Source organism: Dicentrarchus labrax, unplaced genomic scaffold (genome assembly GCF_905237075.1).
Source record: "Dicentrarchus labrax unplaced genomic scaffold, dlabrax2021, whole genome shotgun sequence".
NCBI classification, from domain to species: domain Eukaryota; kingdom Metazoa; phylum Chordata; class Actinopteri; family Moronidae; genus Dicentrarchus; species Dicentrarchus labrax.
The window spans coordinates 21287321-21300217 of record NW_026136704.1 but is presented as its reverse complement, the minus strand read 5'-3'; the positions used below and the strand labels follow the sequence as shown (position 1 = coordinate 21300217).

Sequence of the window (12897 nt, the reverse complement as noted above, 5' to 3'; positions counted from 1 at the left end):
TATATTTTTACAAAGTGAAAGTTTCGACTAATGATCTGGTATTTTTACTTGGTAGGCCAGATTTTAATTGATGAGCTCACAGTTTTTACTTTGGAAGTAAAACAATATGGATTTATTACCTCATAACTTTATTAAATTAGTTGGTCAAACCTTTGACATAATATCGAATTGTTTTTGGATGTATTATCTTGTATTTTGACTTAAAAAGTTTAATTTGTGATCGATTACCTCACAGTTTTGACTTTGGAAGTAAACGTACCTCATACTTTGACTTACCTATATTAGTATTTAAATTTGTTATAATATTTTTTTGTCCCTGGAGGAAATTAATTCCTGTTGCACCTATATGCCTTTTTCACAGCAGTCATTTTAACATGAAACAGTAGGGTAAACACAGGTGTAACTAATGACACTAATTAAGGTTTTGCTCCAGTTCAAGACTCTGCTACACTAAATGCAACTGAACCTTAATTAGTACCATTAACACCTGTGTTTACCCTACTATTTCATGCCAAAATGCATTGAGTTTGATGGGGATCCACTTACTGGTCTACTGGTCCCAGTAGACCACCGGTGAGACGTCCTGGTCTGCAGCGCCCCCTGCTGGCGGTTCAGGCTCCGTGCAGGAGGAAGGAGGAAGGAGACGTGTCCCACTGTCAGGTTAGGTTGAGCGGGGCAGATGGAGGCGGACAGCACCGGCGCCAACATGGGAGAGAAAGCAGACGTGGAAATGGCCGAAAACCCCTTTGAAGCTTACATCGAGTCTCTTCGCCTGCAGCTGGAGGAACAAGACCCCGTGTTTCTGATCGCGGTCGTCGTCGCGCTGGCGGTCGTCGTCGTCACCTGCGGTAGGATAGTCACCGTCAGCAGGCCAGGCCTAGCGATTAGCTTAGCATAGTCGGCGACAAAGTGTTGGGTTGTCGGGAAACGGGGTTTGTCAACAGGACATTCAGCGTTTGTATTTATATATATATTTTTTATTTATTTATTTATGTTAATTTAGTTTAGTTTGTGTTTTTATAAACTGATTAGGAGGCTAAAGCAAACAGCTGTTTATGAGACATTATCTCCCACTGAAGTAAAACTTACTGAGTGTGTTTAGTTCACAACATCGGTTTTAAATCGCTCTCTGCCTTTTTGTCCTTTGCAGTGTTTCTAAAGTACTTTCTCACCAGCAAAACTGTCCGAAGTGCGGTGCTGCTGGTCGGACTGTGTGACTCCGGGAAGACCCTGCTCTTCAGCCGGGTCAGTGGACTGAACTCCATCGCCACGTTGTCTGTCATTGGAGCCTCAGCTGGTGGCCACACTGGTGCATGCTTAAATCTGCTTAAATCTGCTTTTAAAGTGACTGTGCTGTTTCATGTTTTTGGCAGCTGTTGTCAGGAAAGTTCAAGCGGACACAGACCTCCATCACTGACAGCAGTGCTCCGTATAAAGCTAAAAATGATAAGGTGAGTTTAGGTTTATCGTCCCTTAATCTTCAGCTGTCATGCTTTTATGATGAACATGGTTTATGGTTGTCCGCTCTCCCTCCTGTGTTCAGGGCAGCACCTGGACTCTGATAGATCTGCCGGGACATGACAGTCTTCGCCCACAGTACCTAGAGAAGTTCAAATCTGCAGCCAGGTGAGAACAGGACTACTTTCTGTTTATTATTGAGTTAAAGTCCTGATCACATCCATCTCACATCACTCCCTATCCCCTCTTTATCCTTCATCTCTCCAGAGCGATTGTGTTCGTGGTGGACAGCGCTATCTTCCAGAAGGAAGTGAGAGACGTGGCAGAGTTCCTGTACATCTTGTTGACAGACATCGTGATCTCCAGGAACGCCCCAGCTCTCCTGGTGGCGTGCAACAAACAAGGTTCAACTACCCTTTTGCTCTGAAATGACCCAATTATCTACGTTTTACCTCTTGTAAGTTGCTTATGTGGGATGTGGCATCGTTATTTACTTGTCTGTTTATTTTTTTACAGATATCACAATGGCAAAATCAGCTAAACTCATTCAGCAGCAGCTGGAAAAGGAAATGTAAGTAACTGTATATGACATTACTATATATTATGTTATGTTACTGTATATTTTAAGTATTTGTCTCGTGTTCCGATTTCTTCTTTGAGGTCAATTTCGGTCAAAATTACACCTCAAGTTCTCAAATATAAGAAGTTCAGCTTGTTAAATTGTTGATGTTTTAAGTGTTACATGTAATATCTCTAGTGTATGTGTTAAATTGTCAATGTGTTGGCACATGAAGTGAAAAGGAGTCCTAATTATAATAAGTACCCAGCAGTGACTTAAAGGTTAAAAGTTCCAATAAGTGATGTTAATTTTTCGTGGTACTGTTTCCTCCACGTTGTGTCTTTAAGTGGAGTGTTTGACCGTCATCTTTAGTTTCTTTTAGTCATTTTTATAGCACTTTTTCATAGTTGTTTCAGTACAGATACCAGCACACTTGTGTGTCTGTGTACGGATCCGATACCACCTAAATTATAAGCCCCGAAACAGGACCCTGCTACTTTTCAGTCAGGATGGCAAAGGACTGACCCACCCTCCCCTTACAAAGGGTATAACCTGAGCCAGGCCATACAACAATGATGACAATCATACAGGCTTAGTCGTATACGCTACACTTTAGCTGTGGACTGAACCACCATTAAGCCTCAGTCTCTGTCTCCTGTGTGTCATAGGAACACCTTGCGAGTGACACGCTCTGCTGCACTGAGCTCTCAGGACGGCTCTGTGGGCGGCAGCGTGTATCTGGGGAAAAAGGGCAAGGACTTTGACTTCAGCCAGCTGCCCATGAAGGTGGAGTTCCTTGAGTGCAGCGCCCGCGGCAGCAAGGGTGAAGACGGGGTTGCAGATGTGGAGAGCCTGGAGAAGAGCCTGGCTAAACTATAAAATCAGCAACTCAACATCCTCTGTGCAGTTTGCTTCAGAGGCACCGACCTCGGGCACCGCCTCAGTAATCAAGAGAGATGATTGATTGACAATTGCATCTCAGTGGAGGATTTATTGACAGGAGTAAGCGGTCAAACACGGTCCTATCTGTGCTGACTGTTTGAGACATATTCAATCAAAACACACCAAAAAGACTGTGATGTAACAGTGTGTCAGGTTGCTCTGCAGTGCTGAGAAATGTTAATGTGCTTATTCAGTGTAAATCGTACTGTGAACATCTACCTTAAAGCGCTTTATTTGGCTTGTTAAGAAAAATATATAGTTTAAAGAATTGTGTTAAATTTCAAAATTTGCTGTTTATAATTGCAACTTAAAGAAAAGTTTTTGTCAGGCAGTCACACATTTTCATTTTCATTTTGTGTCTGATTTATAAGCTGCCTTGTTAAGACAGATTGGTGTGAACTGCATTCTTGAACAGTCAGCCTTGTGCCTTTTTTTTTCTGGTATTATAGAAAAGTGTTTTGCTAGTTTGAAAAAGAATGACAGTGTACCTGTTTGAAAGTGTTGCGTGAATACAGTGCATTTGCAATGAATGTATGAATTTATTGAGATTTTGTGGTTGTCTGGCATCTTTAAAACACTGAGAATATAAAGTTTTTGATGCTTGATGGTAAAGTCCACAGATTAATAGGAACAGCACAATTTCTTAAACTGTATCACAAGATACAGTCTGTCTGGTGTTTAACATCGTGTCACAGATTCAGCCTGTTGTGATTAATAAGCAGCAGACATGATTTAATCATTAACACGCACAGAAACAAATCTTATCACATAGTTACATGAGGGGGATTAGCTGGCTGTCAGTTCACAAGGCGCCGCATTTTAAAAACAGCTAAAGTGCTCCCCAGAGGACAAGGTCACCACAGAGTGTGAACTGTTATAATGCTGTGCTCTCAAATGTCTGAGATAGAGCAGTGTGTCACAGATTTATCTTTCAGTTGCATTCTTGTTCTTTATCTTTCTGTCTTGTACCTGGTTTGGATTAAGACTTTATTTTACTGTATAAAAAAGAACCGCAGACGTAGTCAAACAAGCAGATTTGTTTTGTCTAATGTGGTAGTATATAGCAAAATATATATCAAAGGATGACGTTTTTTATTGGACCACACGCACACAAACACCCCCCCCAATGAATAGAGCTTGCATTAAATAAGACTTGAAAAAACACATTACACGTGTTAGTGTGTTGAATATTTTTTTAAAACTCAGATGTTTGCTCCTGTAAAGATCTTCCTTCCAGCACTGGTCAGCTTTGGTTTCTGCCCACAGTTCAGGTTTTATTAAAGGAGAACAAGATCCTACTGTCACAATATTGAGCCAGTCACCATTTAGTCCAAATAATGATGCTACCAGTTTTAATAGGAGTGTATAACATTTCAAAAAGATACTACAAGTCAAAATGCTGCTATGGCCAGAGCAAAAGATTAAAGAACGTGTAGTAAAGTGTGTGAATCTACAGTTTAGGCAGAGGGTAGACTGTCAGACTGGAGCTCTGATCTGCGACTACCACACTGGGTTCTCCTTTCAGCACCGCAGGGCACAACCAGTTCACTTTGTCCCCATGACTGATGCTCAGTTTGGGCCCTGACTTCTCCTCCGTCACCTCCTCTGAACCTGCTGCCGCTTCATCCTCCACTTCAGCTTCCTCTTTCTCTGCCTCAGCCTTCGGTGGGGTCTTTGCTTTATCCTGAGATTGTTCTTTCCTCTTTGCCTTGCTCTTACTCTTCCTGCGTGGGGCCGCTGTCACTCGACTTTTGGCCTTTGCCTCCGGAGACACCACCGGGTGCTTACTGAGGTCCCACAGGGCGACCTGGCCGTCATTCCCTCCAGTGACGAGCCAGTAAGGGTGGGGGAGGAAACTAACAAAGTGGGCTTGTGAGGCGCCCTGACTGTGAGCCTTGAATGCTCCCTGCTGTTCTAGTTTAGAGCCGCTGCCGATCCGCATCAGATGCACGCGTCCGTCCTCTGCTGCACAACCCAAAATGTTTCCACAACTCGCCACAGTAACACAGTGGGCCAGTGGCGGGTTGAAAAGCTGACCAGGTCTCTGCTGATGGTCGTCTTCTTCTTCTGCTACGTCCTGGAGGTTGAGGGTCCAAAGAGGGCGTGTTTTCTGCAGCCCCCACAGCATCACCTGGAGCGACAGAAAAAAAGGGTGAAACAAATCTGCATAAGGGAAAGAAATGTCAACCATAGTTGGTACAGAAGTGGATGACATGTAAATACAAAGTCCAAACTCTCCTCTCTCTTACCTGCATGTCGAGTCCAGCAGACAGGAGGTTATTGGGCCTGTGGGGCCGAAACGCCACAGAGGAGCAGATGTTAGTGTGTCTACGAAGAGTCCTGCACACTTTCCCCCCTGGAAGCTCCAGTACCCGGACCGCCCCGGAGTCATCAGCCACCGCCAGGGCTGAACCCGTGTCGCTTAGTGCCAAAGCATTGATCTCCTCCTCCCCTGCACCCTGAAACTGCTCCACGGGGCCCTTCAGGTTGCGGGGGTCGAGTACACTCACTGTGTCTCCATGTGACACGTAGAGCTGTCCCGGAGCTGCAGGTGAAAAGACAACACTTGTGCTGTCCTCTTCACCAGGGAGAGCGAGGCGGCCGACGATGGTTCCCTCCTGACTCCACACCGTGACCTCTCCACCCTCAGAGCCTGAAGCGAGGAGACCCTCGGGGCCTGAAGACGCCCCAACACACAGGATGGATGTGGAGTGGCCCTCAGACCACTGCCTGGCCATGCTGACCCCACCACATGAAAGTTAACGCAGAGAAGATAAACATGAGATTGTGGTGTTTCTCTGATACAAGGCAGCGTTGTGTGCCAGACTTAAAACAACAGACACATATCAGTTATATTTATAAACTAGACTAAATATCATAAACATGTCTTAAGATAATACAGAACAATTCAGCAGCTTCTTAAATTACCATCAAGTTGCATTTTTAACACAAACTGATGTAGAGCTGAGAGAATTACTTGATTAATCAATAAATCAATTGACAGTAAATTAATTGCAGTTTTGATAGTCAACCTTAACTACTTTTATTGTGTTTTCTGTGGAAGTTAACTGAATATATTTGGGTTTTGGGGCAGCTGGTTGAACAAAAAAGAGATTATAAACACATAATCAGTTATTGAGTAAATAATCAGCATGAACTGATGATGAATATATTATTACAGTATTATAACCCCAGTGAAGGTAAGACTTAAACAGTATCAGCAATGTGTGTGTACCTAATAAACTGAATGTTTTCACAATAAAAGTGAGAAATATCTTCATATTACTCAAACAGTTACATTCAACATAAACACTGTGTATGTTACGTAACACTCTTGCTTGCAGAACAGTCAGATTTAATAATATATTAAATTTTAAGAGCAAAGCTTAGCAGCAAGTATTAAAATAAATAAAAAAATAATCTTTTGATGAGAAGTCATTTACAAACAAAGGGAGAATCTTTACATTAGGTTAACTTTTAATTACACTGTAGTCTGAATTACTATTTGTATATGTCAAACCTCATCGACCCAAACACTGTCGACTCTTCCTCTTCCTCTTCCTCTTCTCTGCTCGTTCATTAGCCTAAAAGCTAACACGTGGCTAACTTCCTGTTCAACTGACGGGCGACGATAATAAACATGTTTCTGTTCATCTGCTGATCGGACATCATTTACCGCCCTGTTGTCACACGATCGATAACTTCAGGACCACAGAATCACGGTACCTTAGCAAGCGCAGTCAAAACTTCAGAGGGCTGCCATGTGGGGCCGTGTCGCTCAATGAGGACGTCACAGAGGAGGTTGTTTTTATTCCCTGAGTTTAGTTTACACGGAATATTTTATTTTATTTTAGCCTTTTCGCCAAGAATTGCAGATCTTTAATGATCTGTTTCCTCCTATCTCTAACTTAAAACATTTAATGTGTGGAGGTTGATGCTGTTCAGTCCAAACAGGAGATGAAATGCTGCCTGAAAGGAAAATTCAGGGAAAAATTAACTTTATATTAAATGTTAATGCACCATGTCTGTACAATATTACTGAGCCAGAGGTAATAAAACACAAAACATACATTAATGCAGAAATACAATAATCTGTTAAGTGTAAAGTAGATAAGTTAAACGTTAAGAGGAAGGATGAAGGTTGCTCATATTTCAAGTTGTTTCTCGGTGAGTTGCGTATAGATATGTATGAGAAGTGACATTAAGCAATGTATAAAGGTTTAATGATTATGTTTATATATATTGCATGCATTGCCCCCATGATTGCACATTATGTCCCGTATGTTTACTACATTATCTCTAACAGAACAGTAGGTGCATTGTTCCTACACAATCTGCAGAACATGAAAAAGAAAAGCACACAGGACACAGAGGAGGCAGTTCATCAAATCATTGTTCAGCGGGTCCCCCCCACCCGGCCTTCATTTCCACAATGGCTGCTCTCCGCTGATTCATCCAAAGCTGTAGATCTGATGAGTGTGGTCCATTTCTGGGTCAGTGAACAGCGTACCATACTGCCACACTGAATAGGGAACAGAGAGGGGAGGCCATAGCTTTCAGATCACCGCAAAACACACACAAACCAACTACACACACTCAACACACACATCAACACATTCAAATGCTGACACATGCTGTCTGTCCTCACAAAGAAGCAACAGTTCTCACAGAGCACTTTGAATGTAAGTACTCTGCAGTCATTTACATTTCTCTGCTCATGACCTGTTCATTAGATGCTCTTCCTCTTTATAATGCAGTTACACGAGAGCAGATGTGTTAGATGTGATACTGTAGACGCAGAAAACTGTGTGAATTTGTCAGCAGGTTTACTGACAGTTTGTCACAACACCTCCCCATGGCACGAGTGAAAGGATGCTTTTTCTATTTTATCTATTAAGTTCTAAAGCTTGAAGGTATGTGATGTATATTTTATTAGATTCATATCTAAGACATTGTGCTTGAATTAAAATGTATTTGGGGCTTTAATTGTGTTTATTATGTGAAATGTAACTGGATGTGTTGTAATGTGTCTGTGTATGGTCTCATTTATATACATCTTATATGTCTTATTATGTATGTATGTTTTGTTGTGGATCTAGGGAAGAGTAGCTGCTACTTTGGTAGCAGTTAATGGGGATCCAAGTTTAAAGAATAAGAACATAAAGCAGAATTGCTCAAAAGCACTAAAAATACAAATTAATCGTATTATCCCATGTGATGTTTAACATCTTGAACGAGGGTGCCAGAAGCAGAGAGAAGAAAGTGTATAACACTGCTGCAATGGTTGAGTTAGCAGAGAGAATCACATTAGTAACAGTTGGAGTAACTCCTTCTAACACTGGACCTTTTTCCAGAGATTATTTTATGAGATAAAGAATGGCTTCTTCTACACCAGTAGCTCTTTCATCACTGTTAATCGGCCAATCTATACACAGTTATGAAATAACTCAATCGTATTAGACAGGGATGAGTGTGACTGCATTTTATTATTGCTTGATGTGTGTCAGCTTGGAGTTCCTTGACACCAAAAAGGTTGAGAACCACTTTAACCTTTAAATCAAACTCTGAAGCAGAATCTATCACAGTTCAATTAGACATGTAATGTCAGAAAATGATAAACGCTGTAATACCAAAACATCTACTGTACTAAATAATATATGATTCAGTTTAATATACAAATTGGGCAATAACATAATCCATTACTGTTAAAGTATATCTAAGTAGGCTGTATATATGCGTGTATGCGTGCATGTAGTGTGCATGAACCACCAACTTTATGTATATAAATAAACTATAACATCACCCATAATATTTGACCTGTATATAGACATCTAATTATCTACTACTACACAATATGTACGTAGGTATTCACCTGCTTTCCTGTGCATAACAGATGTATGTTTATGTTTGCTTATACTTGTTTACTAACTTTTGTTTACTCATAACTGGAGTCAAATTCTTCGTATCCCTTAGCAGCTTCAAGATTCTACTTCTCCTTCTCAGAAATATTCACACACCAGAGAGCATGAGGTCGCCCTATTTCCCAGCGAGGACGGTGCTTTTCCACAAGGAGCCAAATGGAGTGACGTACAGGGTCCCCGCACTGCTCTACCTGACCCGCTCCAGATCTCTCCTGGCCTTCTGTGAGGAGAGACTCAGCCCGTCCGACTCTCAGGCTCACCTGCTGGTGATGAAGAAAGGCACTTTCTACAGGAACTATGTGGAGGTCAGAGTGCCCTGTAGATTAAACACGTACTCTACTGTTATTTTATTTAAGCAAAAGCACTTTTTTAAAAAACCTATGTGAGTAAAAGAAGAAAATTCACAGCTCAAAATTTAAGTGAGTGACTTAACTGTGTTCCAACAATTAGAATACCCACTGTTTTTAATAGCTTATAATGAAACAGTATTATTTAATGCTACAAGACACATTCAGTTAATCAGGTTTCAAGTCTCAAATAATGATCATTACAAAATGGGAACAGCTTTATATTTTCTACTTTTCCATTTTCAGAAAGAACAGCCATCAATAATACGTATACAATACAATAAAACATAATAATGTTGCACGATGACAATGAAGTAACTCCCTCATGCTTGGGATTAATAAGGTAAAGAAAATAAAAAACACGATAATAGTAATAAAGTTGTAAAAACAAGAACAAAAAAAGACGAAAACATTTTAAAATGTACTTTTTCAGTTAAGTGCACCAGTACAATTACTTTAAAACTGTATTGGTGTGGAAATCTCAGAGATGGATGTATAAAAGGCAAATAAAAGGTCATTATTGATCTTCAGAGACTTGAGTTAAGATCATTTTGTCACGGTGAGAAAAAAAATGTGAACCGAAATATTGTTTCTCAAGCACTCTGTTTCTCTAATGTAGTATTTTTAGTTAGTATATTCTTCTTTTCTAATCTTCTTCCATTCGTTGCTCCAGTGGGAAGACATGCGAGTCCTGGGCTCTGCCTTCCTGCCAGGCCACCGGTCCATGAACCCATGCCCGGTGTACGATGAGTTCACTGGTACTCTCTTCCTTTTCTTCATCGCTGTTCTTGGCCACACCTCAGAGTCCTATCAGCTGGTGACGGGGAAGAACGTGACCCGTCTGTGCTACATCTGCAGCACTGACGACGGAGACACCTGGAGTCCTGTCACCGACCTAACCAAGAGGGTCATAGGAGATACAATCAAAGGTCAGGGAGAAACTGACTTCCATTGTGTTATTCTGATTAACATGATCTACAATTATTATAAACACAGGAAGCTGCTTTTTACTTCATACCTATTTTACACATCTAAGTCTGTTTTCAAGCTTTGGGGGAGTACTATTGCATATGTGAAACAAGTTGCATTTTGTGGCTCCAGAGTTTGATAGATTGCCTCAAATGATGTCACTTGAGTCAGCATGAGTTGCGGTTAAAGACTGCAGAAGTTTGAAAATGAAATAAATCTCTGGGTGGAAGGCCAGAGGGTCGAAACAACATCATCTGAATATAAGAGAAATACATTCAGAGCCATAGTGTGTTCCTTCTTTCAAGTCTATTGATCAGCATCTCTCTACAACCTTTGGTGTGCGTTACTTTTTAATATTATACTAAACATCTGCATGTCTCTTCCTCCTCTTCCTCCCCGCAGAATGGGCCACTTTCGCTCTTGGCCCGGGCCACGGCATCCAGCTGAAGTCTGGTCGTCTGCTGATTCCTGCCTATGCTTACCACATCGAGTGCAAGGAGTGCTTTGGACAGCTCTGCCTGACCACTCCCCACGCCTTCTGCTTTCACAGTGACACCCACGGGCGAACCTGGCGTTTTGGGGAGGCGGTGCCGGGGCCAGAGAGCGTGGAGTGTCAGATGGTGTCTGTGGATGAAGAGGATGGGACTAATGTGTTGTACTGTAATGCACGCAGCCCTCTCGGATACAGGGTGCAGGCCCTCAGTCTGGATGATGGAGCTGTGTTCCAGGAGGGGCAGCTGGTGCAGCGGCTGGTGGAGCCTCGAAATGGTTGTCATGGTAGCACTGTGGGATTTCCTGCCCCGTTACATTTATGTCATTCTCTGAACCATCACTTACGCCAACCTATACAACACTCCAGACACTGGACATCTTGCATGACCTACTCAAATCACAACAACTCACCCTCTCCAAACATCACCACTTCTGATTCACCCAGTCATGGTGCCCCTCCAGACTTCCTCACCCCCACCTGGGTGGTTTACTCCCACCCTACATGGACCACCGCCCGCAAGGATCTGGGCGTGTTCCTCAGCCTATTTCCCCGTGATCCAGACAGTTGGCGCGGGCCCTGGGTGATCTACGAGGGCCCCAGCGCCTACTCTGACCTCGCCTATCTAGAGTTGCCTCCCTCACCTGGTGCACCGCCTGCTGTGGCCTTCGCCTGCCTGTTCGAGTGCGGTACCAAAACAGCCTATGATGAAATCTGCTTCTGCATCTTCACTCTCTACGAGCTTATTGATAATCTGCCCCGAAATGTGCAGCTGGGAAATAACAACAGTGAATACAAAAGACAGCAGAACCAAATGTCTGAGACAAGTCGGAGTTATACAAGTGGACATGATTCTCAAAGGGCACCAGTTTTCCATCAGGTGAAGAAAAGGAAAAAAAAGAGCAAGTTTACTGAGATGTGCTCTGTGTCCTAAATGTATAGTTTTGATGCTTTTAATACAGAGTTAAAATGTCTTCCAATAATTGTTTTCTATTTACACTCAGTAGCCTTTATTAGCTTCACCTGTACAATCAAATGCAGTCCAATACAACTGTTCAGCCATAAAGCCTACTTTTATAATGCCTATAATGTTCTGTTTATGTCATAGAGGAGTTAATTCAATTATATATTTTAGCATTGAGGTCATAGTTAAAGGACCAGTGTGTATGATTTAGTGGCATCTAGTGGTGTAGTTGCTACTCCTTCGCTTCACCCTCCTCTTACAAGTGCAAAGGAGAAACTACGGTGGCTGTGAAAAGCATTAAAAACACGAATGCCCCTATCTAGAGCAGGTATGTAGTTTGTCCCTTCTGGACTACAGTTGTACAGTGGTTCGACATGGTGGACTCCATGGAAGGCGACCCGTGGCGTCTGTAGATAAAAACGTCTCATTCTAAGGTAACTAAAACACAACAATTCTTATTTTCAGTCTATTATACACTAATGAAACCATACCTATAAATATCATATTCCATTTATGCCAGTAGAGCCTCCTAAATGTTCCACACTGGACCTTTAAAGATGGAGTTGTATTGGACTGCATTAGATGCAGAGGTGTCTCTAAATGCTCCAAATAGGAAGGACAAGAAATTAGAAACACCTCTTAGTATAATGTAATCATTTTATTTACACATTTCCAACAATACCTCCAAAACTTTATTATAAACTTCCTAAATTTACGTCCACAATGAATTATAGAAAATCGTACACACTACTGACAAGAGTGATTATTCTTATGAGTAGTTTTTTGTAGTGTTGATTTAACTGCAACAGTGTGACTCAGTAATGATGAAAATCATTTCAGTTCAGGATGTAAAGTTTTAGTTTTGATGTTGATCATTTGTCAGTTTTGATTTTGTACAACACATTCAGTGTCATTAAAGTTTTCCTGACACATGAACTCTCTCTCATCTGTTGGGGGTATTTTGGTGATTCAAACACATCAAAAGCAAATCTAACATCATCTAATATTTTGAAAACAACAATCTGTATGAGTCATATGGAGGTGATATCAAGGGTTTATGTCAGATGCTGCTTTATGAACATGGAGGAATATGCTACACATTATTTAAATATAAGACATTTATTTTATAATCATCTATTTTAAGAATATGCTCCCGTTCAATCAGTTATCTGGATATCAGTGATCAAGAGTGACAAGAATGATTGTTGACCAATTGTTTTGTCAACTACTGTTCCCAAGGTCAAGAA

At 41.5% G+C, this 12897-nt stretch overlaps 3 protein-coding genes across 6 annotated transcripts; 2 read left to right on the top strand and 1 right to left on the bottom strand.

Moving 5' to 3' along the window:
- Nucleotides 1-625: 625 nt before the first annotated feature.
- On the top strand, nucleotides 626-3489 carry srprb (SRP receptor subunit beta). The gene is made up of 7 exons (XM_051399142.1): nucleotides 626-848; nucleotides 1151-1245; nucleotides 1374-1451; nucleotides 1544-1626; nucleotides 1726-1862; nucleotides 1975-2029; nucleotides 2686-3489. Exons 1-7 carry the CDS (start codon nucleotides 680-682, stop codon nucleotides 2894-2896), a joined length of 828 nt encoding a protein of 275 aa, XP_051255102.1. The 5' UTR covers nucleotides 626-679; the 3' UTR covers nucleotides 2897-3489.
- A 645-nt stretch (nucleotides 3490-4134) lies between these two features.
- Nucleotides 4135-6751, bottom strand: wdr53 (WD repeat domain 53). 2 transcript variants are annotated; one of them, XM_051399131.1, is made up of 3 exons: nucleotides 6686-6751; nucleotides 5209-5698; nucleotides 4135-5090 (listed from the first exon to the last, which is right to left on the bottom strand). In XM_051399131.1, exons 2-3 carry the CDS (start codon nucleotides 5695-5697, stop codon nucleotides 4410-4412), a joined length of 1170 nt encoding a protein of 389 aa, XP_051255091.1. In that variant the 5' UTR covers nucleotide 5698; nucleotides 6686-6751; the 3' UTR covers nucleotides 4135-4409. The 2 variants fall into 2 exon arrangements, with proteins under 2 accessions (XP_051255091.1, XP_051255090.1); XM_051399130.1 differs by having other exon boundaries at nucleotides 6480-6715.
- A 38-nt stretch (nucleotides 6752-6789) lies between these two features.
- Nucleotides 6790-12586, top strand: neu4 (sialidase 4). Of its 3 annotated transcripts, none has more exons than XM_051399127.1 (4): nucleotides 6790-7641; nucleotides 8963-9185; nucleotides 9901-10156; nucleotides 10599-12586. In XM_051399127.1, exons 2-4 carry the CDS (start codon nucleotides 8985-8987, stop codon nucleotides 11618-11620), a joined length of 1479 nt encoding a protein of 492 aa, XP_051255087.1. In that variant the 5' UTR covers nucleotides 6790-7641; nucleotides 8963-8984; the 3' UTR covers nucleotides 11621-12586. The 3 variants fall into 3 exon arrangements, with proteins under 3 accessions (XP_051255087.1, XP_051255086.1, XP_051255085.1); XM_051399126.1 differs by having other exon boundaries at nucleotides 6790-7872; XM_051399125.1 differs by lacking the exon at nucleotides 6790-7641 and having other exon boundaries at nucleotides 7892-9185.
- The last annotated feature ends 311 nt before the right edge of the window (nucleotides 12587-12897 follow it).

Coding starts and splice junctions, on each gene's coding strand:
- srprb (XM_051399142.1), top strand. CDS start 680: ATGGAGGCGGACAGCACCGGCGCCAACATGGGAGAGAAAGCAGACGTG. Junction 1,863..1,974: donor GGTGGCGTGCAACAAACAAG/GTTCAACTACCC, acceptor ATTTTTTTACAG/ATATCACAATGGCAAAATCA. Junction 2,030..2,685: donor CAGCAGCTGGAAAAGGAAAT/GTAAGTAACTGT, acceptor TGTGTGTCATAG/GAACACCTTGCGAGTGACAC.
- neu4 (XM_051399125.1), top strand. CDS start 8,853: ATGTATGTTTATGTTTGCTTATACTTGTTTACTAACTTTTGTTTACTC. Junction 9,186..9,900: donor TCTACAGGAACTATGTGGAG/GTCAGAGTGCCC, acceptor TCGTTGCTCCAG/TGGGAAGACATGCGAGTCCT. Junction 10,157..10,598: donor CATAGGAGATACAATCAAAG/GTCAGGGAGAAA, acceptor TCCTCCCCGCAG/AATGGGCCACTTTCGCTCTT.
- wdr53 (XM_051399130.1), bottom strand. Junction 5,091..5,208: donor CTGCTGGACTCGACATGCAG/GTAAGAGAGAGG, acceptor CTGTCGCTCCAG/GTGATGCTGTGGGGGCTGCA.